This window comes from Dendropsophus ebraccatus, chromosome 5 (genome assembly GCF_027789765.1).
Source record: "Dendropsophus ebraccatus isolate aDenEbr1 chromosome 5, aDenEbr1.pat, whole genome shotgun sequence".
NCBI classification, from domain to species: domain Eukaryota; kingdom Metazoa; phylum Chordata; class Amphibia; order Anura; family Hylidae; genus Dendropsophus; species Dendropsophus ebraccatus.
In genome coordinates this window covers 161,635,445-161,657,984 of record NC_091458.1, presented here as the reverse complement: position 1 = coordinate 161,657,984, position 22,540 = coordinate 161,635,445, and the positions used below count along the sequence as shown (strand labels likewise).

General features: G+C 47.2%; 1 protein-coding gene across 1 annotated transcript in view; it reads left to right on the top strand.

The window, feature by feature from the left end:
* LOC138793286 (uncharacterized) overlaps positions 1 to 22,540 on the top strand; it is a 148,119-nt gene that overhangs the window by 30,019 nt on the left and 95,560 nt on the right. Inside the window, exons 7-11 of the mRNA XM_069971787.1 lie at positions 5,065 to 5,272; positions 8,184 to 8,307; positions 10,076 to 10,244; positions 13,562 to 13,740; positions 21,781 to 21,924. Of these exons, the coding sequence (XP_069827888.1) occupies positions 5,065 to 5,272; positions 8,184 to 8,307; positions 10,076 to 10,244; positions 13,562 to 13,740; positions 21,781 to 21,924 (824 nt within the window). The remainder of the gene's footprint in view (positions 1 to 5,064; positions 5,273 to 8,183; positions 8,308 to 10,075; positions 10,245 to 13,561; positions 13,741 to 21,780; positions 21,925 to 22,540) is intronic.

Genomic DNA, 22,540 nt, shown 5'->3' with positions numbered 1-22,540 from the left:
CAGCTATTACACCCAGCTATTACATGCAGCTATTACACCTCGCTATTACATACAGCTATTACACCTCGCTATTACACCTCGCTATTACACCTCGCTATTACACCCAGCTATTACACCTCACTATTACACCACGCTATAACACCCAGCTATTACATGCAGCTATTATACCTCGCTATTATACCTCGCTATTACACCTCACTATTACATGCAGCTATTACACACAGCTATTACACCCAGCTATTACACACAGCTATTACACCCAGCTATTACACCCAGCTATTACACCCAGCTATTACACGCAGCTATTACACCCAGCTATTACACACAGCTATTACACCCAGCTATTACACGCAGCTATTACACCCAGCTATTACACACAGCTATTATACCTCGCTATTACACACAGCTATTACACACAGCTATTACACACAGCTATTACACCTCGCTATTACACCCAGCTATTACACCCAGCTATTACACCCAGCTATTACACCTCACTATTACACCACGCTATAACACCCAGCTATTACATGCAGCTATTACACCTCGCTATTATACCTCACTATTACACCACGCTATAACACCTCACTATTACACCACGCTATAACACCCAGCTATTACATACAGCTATTACACCTCGCTATTACACCTCGCTATTACACCTCGCTATTACACCTCGCTATTACACCCAGCTATTACACCCAGCTATTACATGCAGCTATTATACCTCACTATTACACCACGCTATTACACCCAGCTATTACATGCAGCTATTACACCTCGCTATTATACCTCGCTATTACACCCAGCTATTACACCTCGCTATTATACCTCGCTATTACACACAGCTATTACACCTAGCTATTACACCTCGCTATTACACCCAGCTATTACACCTCGCTATTACACCTCGCTATTACACCCAGCTATTACACCACGCTATTATACCTCGCTATTACACACAGCTATTACACCTCACTATTACACCATGCTATTACACCTCGCTATTACACCTCGCTATTACACCACGCTATTACACCTCGCTATTACACACAGCTATTACATTCAGCTATTACACACAGCTATTACACACAGCTATTACACACAGCTATTACACCTCGCTATTACACACAGATATTACACATAGCTATTACACACAGCTATTATACCTCGCTATTACACACAGCTATTACACCCAGCTATTACATGCAGCTATTACACACAGCTATTACACCTCGCTATTATACCTCGCTATTACATGCAGCTATTATACCTCACTATTACACCACGCTATTACACCTCGCTATTACACCCAGCTATTACATGCAGCTATTACACCTCGCTATTACACCCAGCTATTACATGCAGCTATTACACCCAGCTATTACATGCAGCTATTACACACAGCTATTATACCTCGCTATTACATGCAGCTATTATACCTCACTATTACACCTCGCTATTACACACAGCTATTACATGCAGCTATTACACCACGCTATTACACCCAGCTATTACATGCAGCTATTACACCTCGCTATTACACCTCGCTATTACACCTCGCTATTACACCTCGCTATTACACCTCGCTATTACACCCAGCTATTACACCCAGCTATTACACCCAGCTATTACACACAGCTATTACACACAGCTATTACACCACGCTATTATACCTCGCTATTACACACAGCTATTACACCACGCTATTACACACAGCTATTACACACAGCTATTACACCACGCTATTATACCTCGCTATTACACACAGCTATTACACCTCGCTATTACACCCAGCTATTACACCTCGCTATTACACCTCGCTATTACACCTCGCTATTACACCTCGCTATTATACCCAGCTATTACACCCAGCTATTACACCCAGCTATTACACCTCGCTATTACACCTCGCTATTACACCCAGCTATTACACCTCGCTATTACACCCAGCTATTACACCCAGCTATTACACACAGCTATTACACCACGCTATTACACACAGCTATTACACCTCGCTATTACACCCAGCTATTACACCTCGCTATTACACACAGCTATTACACACAGCTATTACACCTCGCTATTACACCCAGCTATTACACCCAGCTATTATACCTCACTATTACACCACGCTATTACACACAGCTATTACATGCAGCTATTACACCTCGCTATTATACCTCGCTATTACACACAGCTATTACACACAGCTATTATACCTCGCTATTATACCTCGCTATTACACCTCGCTATTACACCCAGCTATTACACACAGCTATTACACACAGCTATTACACCTCGCTATTACACCTCGCTATTACACCTCGCTATTACACCCAGCTATTATACCTCACTATTACACCACGCTATTACACCCAGCTATTACACACAGCTATTACACACAGCTATTATACCTCACTATTACACCACGCTATTATACCTCGCTATTACACCCAGCTATTATACCTCACTATTACACCACGCTATTACACACAGCTATTACATGCAGCTATTACACCTCGCTATTATACCTCGCTATTACACACAGCTATTACACCTCGCTATTACACCTCGCTATTACACCTCGCTATTACACCTTGCTATTACACCTCGCTATTACACCTCGCTATTACACCTCGCTATTACACCTCGCTATTACACCTCGCTATTACACCTCGCTATTACACACAGCTATTATACCTCGCTATTATACCTCGCTATTACACCCAGCTATTACACCCAGCTATTACACACAGCTATTACACCACGCTATTATACCTCGCTATTACACCCAGCTATTACACACAGCTATTACACCACGCTATTATACCTCGCTATTACACGCAGCTATTACACCCAGCTATTACACACAGCTATTACACCACGCTATTACACCTCGCTATTACATGCAGCTATTACACCTCGCTATTACACCTCGCTATTACACCTCGCTATTACACACAGCTATTACACACAGCTATTACACCCAGCTATTACATGCAGCTATTACACCATGCTATTACACCTAGCTATTACACACAGCTATTACACCCAGCTATTACACCCAGCTATTACACCCAGCTATTACACCCAGCTATTACACCTCGCTATTACACCTCGCTATTACACCCAGCTATTACACCTCGCTATTACACCCAGCTATTACACCCAGCTATTACACACAGCTATTACACCACGCTATTACACACAGCTATTACACCTCGCTATTACACCCAGCTATTACACCTCGCTATTACACACAGCTATTACACACAGCTATTACACCTCGCTATTACACCCAGCTATTACACCCAGCTATTATACCTCACTATTACACCACGCTATTACACACAGCTATTACATGCAGCTATTACACCTCGCTATTATACCTCGCTATTACACACAGCTATTACACACAGCTATTATACCTCGCTATTATACCTCGCTATTACACCTCGCTATTACACCCAGCTATTACACACAGCTATTACACACAGCTATTACACCTCGCTATTACACCTCGCTATTACACCTCGCTATTACACCCAGCTATTATACCTCACTATTACACCACGCTATTACACACAGCTATTACATGCAGCTATTACACCTCGCTATTATACCTCGCTATTACACACAGCTATTACACCTCGCTATTACACCTCGCTATTACACCTCGCTATTACACCTTGCTATTACACCTCGCTATTACACCTCGCTATTACACCTCGCTATTACACCTCGCTATTACACCTCGCTATTACACCTCGCTATTACACACAGCTATTATACCTCGCTATTATACCTCGCTATTACACCCAGCTATTACACCCAGCTATTACACACAGCTATTACACCACGCTATTATACCTCGCTATTACACCCAGCTATTACACACAGCTATTACACCACGCTATTATACCTCGCTATTACACGCAGCTATTACACCCAGCTATTACACACAGCTATTACACCACGCTATTACACCTCGCTATTACATGCAGCTATTACACCTCGCTATTACACCTCGCTATTACACCTCGCTATTACACACAGCTATTACACACAGCTATTACACCCAGCTATTACATGCAGCTATTACACCATGCTATTACACCTAGCTATTACACACAGCTATTACACACAGCTATTACACCCAGCTATTACATGCAGCTATTACACACAGCTATTACACCTCGCTATTACACCTCGCTATTACACCTCGCTATTACATGCAGCTATTACACCTCGCTATTACACCTCGCTATTACACCTCGCTATTACACCTCGCTATTACACACAGCTATTACACCCAGCTATTACATGCAGCTATTACACCATGCTATTACACACAGCTATTACACACAGCTATTACACACAGCTATTACACCTCGCTATTACACGTAGCAATGTGCGCCCTGACGGCTGATGATTTTAGGTCCGGGCCAGAAGATGTGATCAGCTGATGATCGTTGTCTTTATTTTATGGATCAACGATCTGCTGAATCAGCCTGATAACCTGCAGAGTATCGCTCCATGTAATAGTGCCCCTAAGTCAGCAGAGATACAACTATCAGGAAACTCTGCAGAGATTGGTAAAAATGCAATAAACCTGTAAATAATCATTAAAGGGGTAGTGCGGCGCTAAACAATTATTCACTAAATAACACACATTACAAAGTGATACAACTTTGTAATGTGTGTTATGTTAGTGAATGGCCCCCTTCCTAGTGTTTCCCCCCACCCACGCCACCCCCGGAAGTGTAGTGCTCCATACTCACCTGATCCGTGTCGACCCTCGTCCGCCATCTTGTGACAGTGATGTAATCTTCGGGCGGCCGGCCGAACCGCTCCAACCGTCTCTAGTGCCGGCCGCCCTCTGCCGCGTCATCAGCTGCTCAGCCCCGATTGGCTGAGTACAGTTATGCTCAGCCAATCGCGCCTGAGCAGCTGATGACGCGGCAGGTGAGGATTGATCCATATATATCTACATACAGGGAGACTGGTTAATAGCACACTAGTTATGCTTTATTACATGATTTGTTTTGTTCTTTGTCTCAGGCGATCAGATACAACGTCCACCTCTAAGCAGCGCCGCGGCTGATGTGTTGGCTCGTTCAGTCTGCGCAGTCGTTGCCTTAGACCCGGGTACCATGCGCTCAGTCTGTGACCGGCTTCACGGACACCTCTGTCCAAGAACTCTCAGACGGTTTATATGGATGGAGAAACTTCTAAGGTCCGAAAAGAAGTTTAAAGAAGCAAATATAAGGTAAGCTCCATATAACCAGACTGTAAAGGAGACATGGCAGTGGATGTGTGTGTGTGGATCTACACAGGTGAGCTCTTACATTAATCAGTGGGACCCTAATACATGGTTATGTATAATATAGTCTCATCATATAAATGTAGTCCTACATATTCATCCACTGGAGTCCCTCAGGTCTCAGTCTCTCAGACTGTTGTATTGAAAATCGCAGTTATTTGCCGTTATATGACGGCCATCCACTCAATTTCACCATTGTGTGAACTGAACCTTTCTGTGTTTTCAATCCACTCCTGGTTTTGGTTGCAAAATACTGACTAAAATATACTGTGTGTGAACCCAACCTAAATATGTTGTACAGTTACGGCTGTGGTGGTTCCTGGTCTCCGTATGCGCATGCCGAATATAGGTAAATGAGGCAGGCGCCATATAACCCTTTATAAATCAGTGTCTCAGTCGGATACAACAGAAAACACTTTGAGGCGACATTAGCGGTGACAGATCAGATGACTGACAGGCTGACAGCAATGACTGTGACCTTTCCTTCTGGGAGACGCAGTCAGGGTTGTGCGAATTGCAGAACATCTTCTCCTCCTCTCTGCTGCCGGGGAGTCTTGTGTCAGTCCCTAAGGAGCCTGATTTCCAGGAATACAGTTTCTCCATCAGCTGAATATGATTAGCGACTTCTAAGGAGATAGGTTTTCCAAGAATCGCTACATTTACAAGGCATTGTGATTGGCTAAATAGCTCCAATATGAAAGAACAATATATTATGGCTGAAGAATCCACGAGCTCTGAGGTGTAGTGCAGGACGTCTTCCATAAGGCAGGGATAGCTGGATGATCAGGGTCATCATACTGCTGCAGATGCCCGAGTCAGCACAATGTCTGCTCCACAGCATGGCCATACCACACCATTCAGGAAACACATGGCACACACATTGTGCCCACTAAGAGGCCATGTTCACACACAGCATTTCACTCACTATTTTGGTATTTTTTCCCACCACAGCTAGGAGGGGGCTGAACACCCATAAACTTTGCACAGCTTTCCATTATAGTATACTAACCAGTATACTGATAGCAATACTGACCGAAATACTGATAGCAATACTGACTGAAATACTGACCAGTATACTGATAGCAATACTGATAGCAATACTGATCGAAATACTGACCAGTATACTGATAGCAATACTGACTGAAATACTGACCAGTATACTGATAGCAATACTGACTGAAATACTGACCAGTATACTGATAGCAATACTGACTGAAATACTAACCAGTATACTGATAGCAATACTGACTGAAATACTAACCAGTATCCTGATAGAAATACAGACCGAAATACTGACCAGTTCATTCATAATACATCAGTATTGCATCCGTAATCTGTATTTTTTGCGGATACCGTGTTTCCCTGAAAATAAGACGCCCTCCTAAAATAAGACACCCCAACTACCTAAGACTCATCTAATCCCCTTGTGGACCTTCACATCCGATACCGCAGGCATCCTGGTCCATGGCCCCCACGTCCTCCCCATGTCATGCCGCTGCATGCTTGGCGCATGTTACGCGCATCCCTCTGCTAATGCGCTCTTGGTCCCACAGCTGATGCGCTCTTGGTCCCACAGCTGATGCGCTCTTGGTCCCACTGCCGCGGCATGCTTGGTGCATGTTACGCACATCCTGCTGCTAATGCGCTCTTGGTCCCGATGCTGATGCGCTCTTGGTCCCGATGCTAATGCGCTCTTGCTCCCGATGCTGATGCGCTCTTGCTCCCGATGCCGAAGCGCTCTTGGTCCCGATGCCGATGCGCTCTTGGTCCCGATGCCGATGCGCTCTTGGTCCCGATGCCGATGCGCTCTTGGTCCCGATGCCGATGCGCTCTTGGTCCCGATGCCGATGCGCTCTTGGTCCCGATGCCGATGCGCTCTTGGTCCCGATGCCGATGCGCTCTTGCTCCCGATGCCGATGCGCTCTTGGTCCCGATGCCGATGCGCTCTTGGTCCCGATGCTGATGCGCTCTTGGTCCCGATGCCGATGCGCTCTTGCTCCCGATGCCGAAGCGCTCTTGGTCCCGATGCTGATGCGCTCTTGCTCCCGATGCCGATGCGCTCTTGCTCCCGATGCCGAAGCGCTCTTGGTCCCGATGCCGATGCGCTCTTGGTCCCGATGCCGATGCGCTCTTGGTCCCGATGCTGATGCGCTCTTGCTCCCGATGCTGATGCGCTCTTGGTCCCGATGCCGATGCGCTCTTGGTCCCGATGCTGATGCGCTCTTGGTCCCGATGCCGATGCGCTCTTGGTCCCGATGCCGATGCGCTCTTGGTGCCGATGCTGATCATCAATATGTTGTGTGGACGCTACAGATGTGTCTTTTGTAAAAATTACGGATCCAAGAAAATACTCCCATACACTTCAATGGGACAATTTGTGTCGCAACTCCGGTCAGTACTTGAGCCTGGGAGTCATTTTTGCGGGTTAAAGATCAATAAAACTACAGACAGTGTGAACAGCCCCATGGGCCCTAAATTTGTCTGTCACTGATGGAAATACCATGTGTGAGTGTACTGTAGCCTCGGCCTGCACAGTCCTACAATCACCCCATCAGTCCTACAATCACCCCGTCAGTCCTACAATCACCCCGTCAGTCCTACAATCACCGCGTCGGTCTTACAATCACGCATCAGTCCTACAATCACCCATCAGTCCTACAATCACCCCGTCAGTCCTACAATCACCGCGTATCAGTCCTACAATCACCGCGTCGGTCTTACAATCACGCATCAGTCCTACAATCACCCATCAGTCCTACAATCACCGCGTCGGTCTTACAATCACGCATCAGTCCTACACTTATAAACAGGACTTTCCTATAGAGGAAGGAACTTTACAAATCCAATTTTTTTCCAGCATAAGAGGAAAGGAAGCGAGGGAACGATACGGTAAAACACTGGAACACCGATGTGATGAATTGAAGCTGAGAAGTGCCACCCGCTCCCCGATCTCAGGCCTCATAGAGAGCGCAGTGGTGGAGGTAAGTGGTATAATACAGTAACAGCGGATGGATCTGCCCCTGTACACCTAGATAGCAGGGATATATTTACCCTCCAGGTTACTGTGTAATCATGTGGTTCCCACAGGGAGGATAGGTGGAGTAGTCCGGGGTGGCTGAGGCTAGCAGTACTTCAGGCATGATGTGGTCCTGGCACAGCTCTTCCCTCTTCTGGTTACCCTTCTGCCTCCCGGAGCAGGAGGAGGATTGTCCAGGTGATTGTTCTCTCAGCATGGACGGGCTTTTCAGCAGCATTATGGCCGAGAGGAGATCACAGCAACGGACGCAGTTGCCGCCCTGGTGAGCAGGCTCAGTGCAGGAGTAGGAGACGTTTTCATGGCCGTTGCTAGGTGCAGACTTTGATGCATTCCCCCTATAGTTTACATAGTTCGGCAGCATTTTCCTCAGTATACGCATCTTCTTCCAGCTGTGCACGGATCCTGTAACTATTGGCTGTTAGAGATGAGCGAACCTTGTACACACCTCCAGCGCTCCGCATTACCGGTTGCTGAAGAAGTCGGATGCAGCCCTAAAAAGTCCTGGAAAACATGGATGCGGCCTATGGCCATGAGCACACAGCCTGTGGCCATTTGACGGCATTTTTTTTTTTTTTTACAGTAGTTATTTTGCAGCCATAAAAACGGACGTTATTTGGCTACGAAATGACGTCTGTCAAACAGCCAAAATAAGACATTGTGTGGTCGTGGCCTATCCATGTTTTCCAGGTCTTCCTAGGGCAGCATTCAGTTTCTTCAGCCACCAGTAATCAAAGGCAGAGCACTCAGGTTCGGACGTTCCCAAACGTTCTCAAGGTTCACTCATCTCTATTGGCTATACGTGTACCGGCATTTTGTCCTTTGTTATACTGTTGCTTTGCTATGTTACACTTAAGGCGACCGTCACAATCTCTGGCTCTGGCATAGAGTGTCTGTGCCCCAGGCCGGCACCGCCTCTTTGTCCCTCCTCCCGCCCTCCCCATTTGTAACAGTCTAGTCTGGATTGGACCCAATAGCAGTGACAGCACTAAGTGGATGCAGAAAAAAGAGACTAACATTGGTCAGTGATCAACTGGAGGTGGGTACACAGCTTGTGGAGACCAGCGTGGTGGAGACCAGCGTGGTGGAGACCAGCGTGGTGGAGACCAGCGTGGTCAGCAGTCAGCCAGAGGTCAATACATAGGTAGCAGCAATGTGGTTGGAGGCTTATACAGAAGCGCAGGGTTCGGTGCAGAGAGCAGCAATATAGTTAGAGGGTAAAGCAGATTTGTAGTCAGATAAGTAAGCAGAGTCCGGTACACAGGTAAGTACTTGCAGCAGCAGAGGAGGGAAAAGCTTGATTAAGGAGGAAGTGCAAAGGCGGGGCTTATATAGGAAGTCCAGGGGTGGAGCCAATTAAGCTGTAGCCTGGAGTTCGAGAATCAATGGGTTCAAATCCTGACATCATCATTCGGAATTTCCCCTATTCATCACTTGTCTGAGCATTGCACATGAGCTGGATCGTCAAGGCACATGTGCAGTGATAGGAGAAATCCTGACTGGGAAATTCCCAATGATGGAGAGGCGGTGCAGGCCTGGGGCATACACACTCTAGGCCACGCCAGTATGATGCAGGGCTACCAGTTTAAAAGTTGCTTTTTAGGACAATAACTGCAATAAAAGCAGCTCTCCGAGGGTACAGGCGATGGGGGGAATACAGAGTCCCTTTAAGAAAGACAGGTAAAATGAATAAATTCCCCCTTTATGTCTAACAGAAATTTGAGAGCACCCCATCCATGTGTCCATTTGCATCAGATGAAGTGATGATCAAGGAATCCAGCAAATCCCTCAATATTCTCTATGTGTATAATGGTGTATATGAGCCGTATCTCATCCACTGGCTGTTCCCTCTTCAGATGGCATTTAGAGAAACTCCGAGCACAGGTAATCAGATATAGCGGGCTCTGGACTGTGTGATTCTCCTCTGTGTACCAGTTATATTGTCATATTCCCCCCTGTGTAGTTAGGCCCTGTCAGAGTATGTACAGGATAGGACAGAACCAAGAGATCCCAGGGGATCCAGCCGCAGATCTCTGGAATAGGGACCCTGAATCCCTGCAGCACAGAGCTTGCGCACGCACACCGTCTATTCTCCATGGAGCTGCCGCACGCACACCATCTATTCTCTATGGAGCTGCCGCACACACACCATCTATTCTCTATGGAGCTGCTGCACGCACACCATCTATTCTCTATGGAGCTGCCGCACGCACACCCTCTATCTATGGAGCTGCCGCACGCACACCATCTATTCTCTATGGAGCTGCCACACGCACACCATCTATTCTCCATGGAGCTGCCACACGCACACCATCTATTCTCCATGGAGCTGCCACACGCACACCGTCTATTCTCCATGGAGCTGCCGCACGCACACCATCTATTCTCTATGGAGCTGCCGCACGCACACCATCTATTCTCTATGGAGCTGCCGCACGCACACCATCTATTCTCTATGGAGCTGCCGCACGCACACCATCTATTCTCTATGGAGCTGCTGCACGCACACCATCTATTCTCTATGGAGCTGCCGCGTGCACACCATCTATTCTCTATGGAGCTGCCGCACGCACACCATCTATTATCTATGGAGCTGCCGCACGCACACCATCTATTTTCTATGGAGCTGCCGCACGTACACCATCTATTCTCTATGGAGCTGCCGCACACACACCATCTATTATCTATGGAGCTGCCGCACACACACCATCTATTATCTATGGAGCTGCCGCACGTACACCATCTATTCTCTATGGAGCTGCCGCACGCATACCATCTATTCTCTATGGAGCTGCCGCACGCACACCATCTGTTCTCTATGGAGCTGCCGCACGCACACCATCTATTCTCTATGGAGCTGCCGCACACACACCATCTATTATCTATGGAGCTGCCGCACACACACCATCTATTATCTATGGAGCTGCCGCACGTACACCATCTATTATCTTTGGAGCTGCCGCACGCACACCATCTATTCTCTATGGAGCTGCCGCACGCACACCATCTATTCTCTATGGAGCTGCCGCACGCACACCATCTATTATCTATGGAGCTGCCGCACGCACACCATCTATTCTCTATGGAGCTGCCGCACGCACACCATCTATTCTCTATGGAGCTGCCGCACACACACCATCTATTTTCTATGGAGCTGCCGCACGCACACCATCTATTCTCTATGGAGCTGCCGCACGTACACCATCTATTATCTATGGAGCTGCCGCACGCACACCATCTATTCTCTATGGAGCTGCCGCACGCACACCCTCTATCTATGGAGCTGCTGCACGCACACCATCTATTCTCTATGGAGCTGCCGCACGCACACCATCTGTTCTCTTTGGAGCTGCCGCAAGCACAACATTTATTCTCTATGGAGCTGCCGCACGCACACCATCTATTCTCTATGGAGCTGCCGCACGCACACCATCTATTCTCTATGGAGCTGCCGCACGCACACCCTCTATCTATGGAGCTGCCGCACGCACACCATCTATTCTCTATGGAGCTGCCGCACGTACACCATCTATTATCTATGGAGCTGCTGCACGCACACCATCTATTCTCTATGGAGCTGCCGCACGCACACCATCTATTCTCTTTGGAGCTGCCGCAAGCACAACATTTATTCTCTATGGAGCTGCCGCACGCACACCATCTATTCTCTATGGAGCTGCCGCACGCACACCATCTATTATCTATGGAGCTGCCGCACGCACACCATCTATTATCTATGGAGCTGCCGCACACACACCATCTATTATCTATGGAGCTGCCGCACGTACACCATCTATTATCTTTGGAGCTGCCGCACGCACACCATCTATTCTCTATGGAGCTGCCGCACGCACACCATCTATTCTCTATGGAGCTGCCGCACGCACACCATCTATTATCTATGGAGCTGCCGCACGCACACCATTTATTCTCTATGGAGCTGCCGCACGCACACCATCTATTCTCTATGGAGCTGCCGCACACACACCATCTATTTTCTATGGAGCTGCCGCACGCACACCATCTATTCTCTATGGAGCTGCCGCACGTACACCATCTATTATCTATGGAGCTGCCGCACGCACACCATCTATTCTCTATGGAGCTGCCGCACGCACACCCTCTATCTATGGAGCTGCTGCACGCACACCATCTGTTCTCTATGGAGCTGCCGCACGCACACCATCTGTTCTCTATGGAGCTGCCGCACGCACACCATCTATTCTCTATGGAGCTGCCGCACGTACACCATCTATTATCTATGGAGCTGCTGCACGCACACCATCTATTCTCTATGGAGCTGCCACACGCACACCATCTATTCTCTTTGGAGCTGCCGCAAGCACAACATTTATTCTCTATGGAGCTGCCGCACGCACACCATCTATTCTCTATGGAGCTGCCGCACGCACACCATCTATTATCTATGGAGCTGCCGCACGCACACCATCTATTATCTATGGAGCTGCCGCACGCACACCATCTATTATCTATGGAGCTGCCGCACGCACACCATCTATTATCTATGGAGCTGCCGCACGCACACCATCTGTTCTCTATGGAGCTGCCGCACGCACACCATCTATTCTCTATGGAGCTGTTGAAGATCTGAATACAGCTTTTGGCTTTCTTTGGCTATGCTCACACGTATTTTCAGCTTTGTTTAAAATTATTTCTGTCATTTTGAGTCTGCTGTTTGGCCGCCGGTCAGTGCAGTGACGGCTGTTGGTCCATTTTTCTAGGTTTGGGGACTGATCGCCCGTTGTCTTTAATTGAAAAGTCCATTGAATTTATTAGTAAAAACTGAAAAAAGAAAAACTGTGTGTGACCAAGTAAAAAATAACGTCCACTGCTTGCAATACATTGTGGAAAATGACACTGGCCCAGTCGCCCCCAGCAACCAATCAGATGCCACCGCTCATTTTCCAAAGAGTCTGTGAGGAATGAAAGGTGGAATCTGATTGGTTGCCGGGGGCCACTGCGCCAGGTTCACTTTCCACCATGACTGATAAATCTCCCCCTGTGCATTAGACATCCGTCATTCTATTGACTTCAATGCATTGCAGCAATAACGGACGTCTTTTCTCTTCTTTTGAGGTCGTGTAGCCATGGTTTTCTTTTTATTATCCTGATTTTCTATTGGTTGCCTGTCTCATTGGAGTTTATATCGGGATTGTGACTAAATATTTTCCTTTTTTTAGCTGAACATCCGTATGAATTATTCATGTATCTGCATCTTCTGATTAAAAATATATTCCCTTCATGGCTGGAGATTTCTGCAATGGCTGAGCGAGTCATGGCCGTCCTGCAGATGGAGGATGAGGAGCTCTTCACGCATCTTCAGCGTATTTTTCCAAGGAATGTGACATTCAGCCCAAAAGTAGGTGTTTTCCTATCTTGCATCTGTTTATTCCGTGCTTTTCGCTCCGTTCTCATAAATGACTGGACGTTATCGCCGGCTAATGAAAGCCGCGGACCTGAAACGCTGATCTATAAATCATTTGGGATTGGTCGCCCTCTGTACACAGCAAGTGGTCGGGCTCCATCATAGTTATACGTTGATATTATTATTATTTTTTATTTTTTTATATTTATATTTATTTATATTTATTTTTATATTTTATTATTTATTTTTATATTTTTTATTTAATTTTTTTATTTATTTTTATTTATATTTTTTTTTATTTTTTTTTATAACTTTTTGATTTTTGATAACTTCACCTGTGTTAGTTCCACAAGGTTATTCATCATCCAGTTGGCCTTACTGGATTCCCTACTAATGTATATCTGTGACAGAGCTCTGAAACCTGGGGAGCTGTCTAGAGGGGATTATCTTCCTCCTGGATGCTTCTATCTAATGGGGGGATTACCTGCCTACTTACTGCATTTGTGGGGGGCATTACTCTAATGAGATTACCTACGTAGGGGGGGAGTCAGTCTCAATGGGGGGAATTGTGTGCCCACTGCACACATCTACCCAATGGGGCAGAGATAATGTGCCTACTGGGGGCATCTACCCCCATCTGCTGGTATATTGACTGTCTGCTCTAAATACAAGTTAAAGTGTTAGGCAAACACTAAAAATTCTGCACCGAGTGATGGAGTGCACCAGCAATAACCAGACCCGCACTAATAATTATGTACTGAGTGATGGAGTGCACCAGCAATAACCAGACCCGCACTAATAATTATGTACTGAGTGATGGAGTGCACCAGCAATAACCAGACCTGCACTAATAATTATGTACTGAGTGATGGAGTGCACCAGCAATAACCAGGCCCGCACTAATAACTATGTACTGAGTGATGGAGTGCACCAGCAATAACCAGGCCCGCACAAAGCATTATGTACTGAGTGATGGAGTGCACCAGCAATAACCAGGCACATACAAAGCATTATGTACTGAGTGATGGAGTGCACCAGCAATAACCAGGTCCGCACTAATAACTATGTACTGAGTGATGGAGTGCACCAGCAATAACCAGGTCCGCACTAATAACTATGTACTGAGTGATGGAGTGCACCAGCAATAACCAGACGCACACTAATAATTATGTACTGAGTGATGGAGTGCACCAGCAATAACCAGACCCGCACTAATAACTATGTACTGAGTGATGGAGTGCACCAGCAATTACCAGACCCGCACTAATAACTATGTACTGAGTGATGGAGTGCACCAGCAATTACCAGACCCGCACTAATAACTATGTACTGAGTGATGGAGTGCACCAGCAATAACCAGACCCGCACTAATAATTATGTACTGAGTGATGGAGTGCACCAGCAATAACCAGACCCGCACTAATAACTATGTACTGAGTGATGGAGTGCACCAGCAATTACCAGACCCGCACTAATAACTATGTACTGAGTGATGGAGTGCACCAGCAATAACCAGACGCACACTAATAATTATGTACTGAGTGATGGAGTGCACCAGCAATAACCAGACGCACACTAATAATTATGTACTGAGTGATGGAGTGCACCAGCAATTACCAGGCCCGCACTAATAATTATGTACTGAGTGATGGAGTGCACCAGCAATAACCAGACCCGCACAAAGCATTATGTACTGAGTGATGGAGTGCACCAGCAATAACCAGACCCACACTAATAACTATGTACTGAGTGATGGAGTGCACCAGCAATAACCAGACCCGCACAAAGCATTATGTACTGAGTGATGGAGTGCACCAGCAATAACCAGACCCGCACAAAGCATTATGTACTGAGTGATGGAGTGCACCAGCAATAACCAGACCCGCACTAATAATTATGTACTGAGTGATGGAGTGCACCAGCAATAACCAGACCCGCACTAATAATTATGTACTGAGTGATGGAGTGCACCAGCAATAACCAGACGCACACTAATAATTATGTACTGAGTGATGGAGTGCACCAGCAATTACCAGGCCCGCACTAATAATTATGTACTGAGTGATGGAGTGCACCAGCAATAACCAGACCCGCACTAATAATTATGTACTGAGTGATGGAGTGCACCAGCAATTACCAGGCCCGCACTAATAATTATGTACTGAGTGATGGAGTGCACCAGCAATAACCAGGCCCGCACAAAGCATTATGTACTGAGTGATGGAGTGCACCAGCAATAACCAGACCCGCACTAATAATTATGTACTGAGTGATGGAGTGCACCAGCAATAACCAGACCCGCACTAATAATTATGTACTGAGTGATGGAGTGCACCAGCAATAACCAGGCCCGCACTAATAACTATGTACTGAGTGATGGAGTGCACCAGCAATAACCAGACGCATACAAAGCATTATGTACTGAGTGATGGAGTGCACCAGCAATAACCAGGCACATACAAAGCATTATGTACTGAGTGATGGAGTGCACCAGCAATAACCAGACCCGCACACTAATAATTATGTACTGAGTGATGGAGTGCACCAGCAATTACCAGACCCGCACTAATAATTATGTACTGAGTGATGGAGTGCACCAGCAATAACCAGACGCACACTAATAATTATGTACTGAGTGATGGAGTGCACCAGCAATAACCAAGCCCGCACTAATAACTATGTACTAAGTGATGGAGTGCACCAGCAATTACCAGACCTGCACTAATAATTATGTACTGAGTGATGGAGTGCACCAGCAATAACCAGGCACATACTAATAATTATGTACTGAGTGATGGAGTGCACCAGCAATTACCAGGCCCGCACTAATAACTATGTACTGAGTGATGGAGTGCACCAGCAATAACCAGACCCGCACTAATAATTATGTACTGAGTGATGGAGTGCACCAGCAATAACCAGGCACATACAAAGCATTATGTACTGAGTGATGGAGTGCACCAGCAATAACCAGACCCGCACACTAATAACTATGTACTGAGTGATGGAGTGCACCAGCAATAACCAGACGCATACAAAGCATTATGTACTGAGTGATGGAGTGCACCAGCAATAACCAGGCACATACAAAGCATTATGTACTGAGTGATGGAGTGCACCAGCAATTACCAGACCCGCACTAATAATTATGTACTGAGTGATGGAGTGCACCAGCAATAACCAGACGCACACTAATAATTATGTACTGAGTGATGGAGTGCACCAGCAATAACCAGGCACATACTAATAATTATGTACTGAGTGATGGAGTGCACCAGCAATAACCAGGCACATACTAATAATTATGTACTGAGTGATGGAGTGCACCAGCAATAACCAGACCCGCACTAATAATTATGTACTGAGTGATGGAGTGCACCAGCAATAACCAGGCACATACTAATAACTATGTACTGAGTGATGGAGTGCACCAGCAATTACCAGACCCGCACTAATAATTATGTACTGAGTGATGGAGTGCACCAGCAATAACCAGACCCGCACTAATAACTATGTACTGAGTGATGGAGTGCACCAGCAATAACCAGGCCCGCACTAATAACTATGTACTGAGTGATGGAGTGCACCAGCAATAACCAGACCCGCACTAATAATTATGTACTGAGTGATGGAGTGCACCAGCAATAACCAGGCACATACAAAGCATTATGTACTGAGTGATGGAGTGCACCAGCAATAACCAGACCCGCACTAATAACTATGTACTGAGTGATGGAGTGCACCAGCAATAACCAGGCACATACAAAGCATTATGTACTGAGTGATGGAGTGCACCAGCAATAACCAGGCCCGCACTAATAATTATGTACTGAGTGATGGAGTGCACCAGCAATAACCAGGCCCGCACTAATAACTATGTACTGAGTGATGGAGTGCACCAGCAATAACCAGACCCGCACTAATAATTATGTACTGAGTGATGGAGTGCACCAGCAATAACCAGACGCACACTAATAACTATGTACTGAGTGATGGAGTGCACCAGCAATTACCAGACCCGCACAAAGCATTATGTACTGAGTGATGGAGTGCACCAGCAATAACCAGACCCGCACTAATAATTATGTACTGAGTGATGGAGTGCACCAGCAATAACCAGACCCGCACAAAGCATTATGTACTGAGTGATGGAGTGCACCAGCAATAACCAGACCCGCACTAATAATTATGTACTGAGTGATGGAGTGCACCAGCAATTACCAGACCCGCACTAATAATTATGTACTGAGTGATGGAGTGCACCAGCAATAACCAGACGCATACAAAGCATTATGTACTGAGTGATGGAGTGCACCAGCAATAACCAGACCCGCACACTAATAACTATGTACTGAGTGATGGAGTGCACCAGCAATTACCAGACCCGCACAAAGCATTATGTACTGAGTGATGGAGTGCACCAGCAATTACCAGACCCGCACTAATAATTATGTACTGAGTGATGGAGTGCACCAGCAATTACCAGACCCGCACTAATAATTATGTACTGAGTGATGGAGTGCACCAGCAATAACCAGACGCATACAAAGCATTATGTACTGAGTGATGGAGTGCACCAGCAATAACCAGACGCACACTAATAATTATGTACTGAGTGATGGAGTGCACCAGCAATAACCAGACCCGCACTAATAATTATGTACTGAGTGATGGAGTGCACCAGCAATAACCAGACCCGCACTAATAACTATGTACTGAGTGATGGAGTGCACCAGCAATAACCAGACCCGCACTAATAATTATGTACTGAGTGATGGAGTGCACCAGCAATAACCAGGCACATACTAATAATTATGTACTGAGTGATGGAGTGCACCAGCAATAACCAGGCACATACTAATAACTATGTACTGAGTGATGGAGTGCACCAGCAATTACCAGACCCGCACTAATAATTATGTACTGAGTGATGGAGTGCACCAGCAATAACCAGACCCGCACTAATAACTCTGCACCGAGTGATGGAGTGCACCAGCAATAACCAGACGCACACTAATAATTATGTACTGAGTGATGGAGTGCACCAGCAATTACCAGGCACATACTAATAACTATGTACTGAGTGATGGAGTACTATTGGAATTTTAGGGAAAAGGGGCATCTACTTAAAGGGGGATTACCTACCCAATGGAGACCTGTAATGGACCCCACAACAGGGTCAGGAGGCAGCAGGAAATGATTAAAGTGACCCTGTCTCCCCCTTTGTGCATTCTGACATCTCTACACAGGTGTAAAGGGTAAATTTAGCGGTTTTCATACCATATTTTATATCATACGTCATGGTGCTTGTTCAATTAAAAAGTCATCCTTTATCAACTGCAGATTGTGTTAAGTGGGTGGGGCCTCACAGCATTAGCGCCACTTAGCCCCACCTACAATGCCACAGTTGGCCCTGCCCCCTCGTCGGCCATTGGAACAGGCTGGCCAAAAGGTCTAGACCTCACCCCCTTTACGTCGCCCAACCAATGGGCATCAAGGGGGCGGGCCAATGGTGCCAGTTGTGGTCGGGGCTAAGTGGTGCTAATGATGCGAGGCCACGCCCACTTAATACAATCTGCAGTTAGTAAAAGGACACTTTTTACTTGAACAAGCACCATGACGTATGATATGAAATAAGGTATGAAAACCGCTAAATTTACCCTTTACACCTGTGTAGAGATGTCAGAATGCACAAAGGGGGGGACAGGGTCACTTTAAGTAAAAGTACCAACTAGAGGCGTACTGCCTCTTTAAATCACAGAGAAACGGTGCGCTCCAACAGCGGGCATGTCCAGAACTGAAACCAGGTGTGCAGACATGTTAGGTGTCCTGCAGGGCTGTAGAGGCAGCGGCACCGGACCCCTGCAGGTGGGAACCGGAGTCTGTGGGCCGGCAGAGGCAGCGCCACCGGACCCCTGCAGGTGGGAACCGGAGTCTGTGGGTCGGCAGAGGCAGCGGCACCGGACCCCTGCAGGTGGGAACCGGAGTCTGTGGGTCGGCAGAGGCAGCGGCAGCGGACCCCTGCAGGTGGGAACCGGAGTCTGTGGGTCGGCAGAGGCAGCGGCAGCGGACCCCTGCAGGTGGGAACCGGAGTCTGTGGGTCGGCAGAGGCAGCGGCAGCGGACCCCTGCAGGTGGGAGCCGCAGTCTGTGGGCCGGCAGAGGCAGTGACCCAGACCATGGACCACCGCAGTGACAATTATCAGCCAACTACCAGACTAGTTTCCCAAACAGGGTCTATTCTGGGGGTTTCTTCTGTACTGGTGCCACACGGTGCATATCAAATGCTCATAGTGCCTGAAAATGTTTCCTGTAAAATCTATTGCTGAAATGGCTCCCACCTGTCTGACCACATATGGGATATTAGCATATGATAGAGAAGGAAGTATATAATGTATTAGCCGGGCAGCGGTGGGTTATGTGGGCAGGTAATGTATTAGCCGGGCAGCGGTGGGTTACGTGGACAGGTAATGTATTAGCCGGGCAGCGGTGGGTTACATGGACAGGTAATGTATTAGTCGGGCAGCGGTGGGGTACGTGGGCAGGTAATGTATTAGCCGGGCAGCGGTGGGGTACATGGGCAGGTAATGTATTAGCCGGGCAGCGGTGGGGTATGTGGGCAGGTAATGTATTAGTCGGGCAGCGGTGGGTTATGTGGGCAGGTAATGTATTAGCCGGGCAGCGGTGGGGTATGTGGGCAGGTAATGTATTAGTCGGGCAGCGGTGGGGTATGTGGGCAGGTAATGTATTAGTCGGGCAGCGGTGGGGTACATGGGCAGGTAATGTATTAGCCGGGCAGCGGTGGGTTACATGGACAGGTAATGTATTAGCCGGGCAGCGGTGGAGTACATGGGCAGGTAATGTATTAGCCGGGCAGCGGTGGGGTACATGGGCAGGTAATGTATTAGCCGGGCAGCGGTGGGGTATGTGGGCAGGTAATGTATTAGTCGGGCAGCGGTGGGTTATGTGGGCAGGTAACACATTAGTCGGGCAGCGGTGGGTTACATGGACAGGTAATGTATTAGTCGGGCAGCGGTGGGGTACGTGGGCAGGTAATGTATTAGCCGGGCAGCGGTGGGTTACATGGACAGGTAATGTATTAGCCGGGCAGCGGTGGGGTATGTGGGCAGGTAATGTATTAGCCGGGCAGCGGTGGGGTATGTGGGCAGGTAATGTATTAGCCGGGCAGCGGTGGGGTATGTGGGCAGGTAATGTATTAGCCGGGCAGCGGTGGGGTATGTGGGCAGGTAATGTATTAGCCGGGCAGCGGTGGGGTATGTGGGCTACGTGGGTTATGTGGGCAGGGGCTTCATTCTCACAGCAGATTGATAGTCTCCTGCCAGAATGTTGGTTCATAGGAACTGACACTATGGAACATCGCGGCGGGTTTAGCTACAGAACACAGTGTGACAGCGGCCTAAAGCTCCGGGATTAAAGCGGGGACCTTTATACTAATGCACTACAACTCCTTAATATAAAATCAGTAACTGCTAATGTCACCGCTATCATCAATATATATATATATATATATATATATAAATATATATATATATATATATAATATATGTGTCACCATCATCATCTATATATTCTATTCTGCAAATGAACAGTGCTAAAGCTGCGTCCCTCCTTCCCACCCTCTTAATCATTAGGATTCCCCAGGCAGGATTTCTCCTATTCATCACTTGTCTGAACTCTGCACATGTGGTGGATAGTTAGGGCCCATGGGTGTTCAGACAAGTGATGAATAGGAGAAATAGTTCAGGCCAAGGGCACAGACACGCCAGGCCAGTTTGACACAGGGCTGCAAGTTTAAAAGTAGTTTTTTAGGACAATAACTGCATCACCTGCCAAGCAGACCCCAGGACAGATCTTGGATTAAAAGCAGCTATCTGATGGTACAAGCTGTTGGGGGGGGGGGGTCAGATTGTGGGTACAGAGTTGCTTCAATGCGAGGGTCTTTGCCATTTCTGCTGTCGGAGTGATATATGCACAACCAGATTAATGTGCAGCTGGCCATTTTCTCTGTCTTCAGGATTTCATTGTAGAGCTGATGGCTAGAGAGCGGGAAGAAGCAATGAAACTGTATGCGAGCAGCTCCAAGCCTCCAAGCTTGTCCAGCCTGCACGAGGAACAGCTAGCCAATCCAGTCATCTTCCTTAGGAAATGGATGGGCGAGGTAAGAACAATGGGGCCACACTCCCACATTGCACACGGCCAACACCCCCCCCCCCATGCATTCACCAATAGCCATCTATTACTGTGGATTAAACCCAACAGCCTTGCAGGGCTATTAAGTGTGGGGGGTGGTTTTGGCCGCATGTGTTGCTTGGTGTATTAGGACTTGGCTGTCAGGACAGGGGAGGTAGCAACAAGACACGACAGTGAGCCGTAAAACTGAGCCCATCCACTGTCCCTACCTACTTGCCACAAAAGGCCCTAGGTAGCCGCGGACAACCACGAAGGCAGTCCCTGCTCTTGTATAGGTGAACACAGAACGAGACAGACGAACAAACACAAAGGGAGAGTCAAACAAGTCCAAACCAAACAAGCAACGCAGTACAAAATCAGCAAACAGTCGGATAGTCAAAGGTCAGGCGGGAGGTCAGATAACAGGTAGATCGAGCAGAGGGATTAGGAACTGGGACCAGGGTATGAACCTTAATAGCCAGAGCTGTGAGACTGGCTCAGCTTTCTTTTATGAGGATCGAGAGCCCGGTCTGGATCCCCATTGGACCGGAGCTCTGATCTTCCAGGTTTCAGACAGGCAGAGAAAAACATCAATCAAACAGACT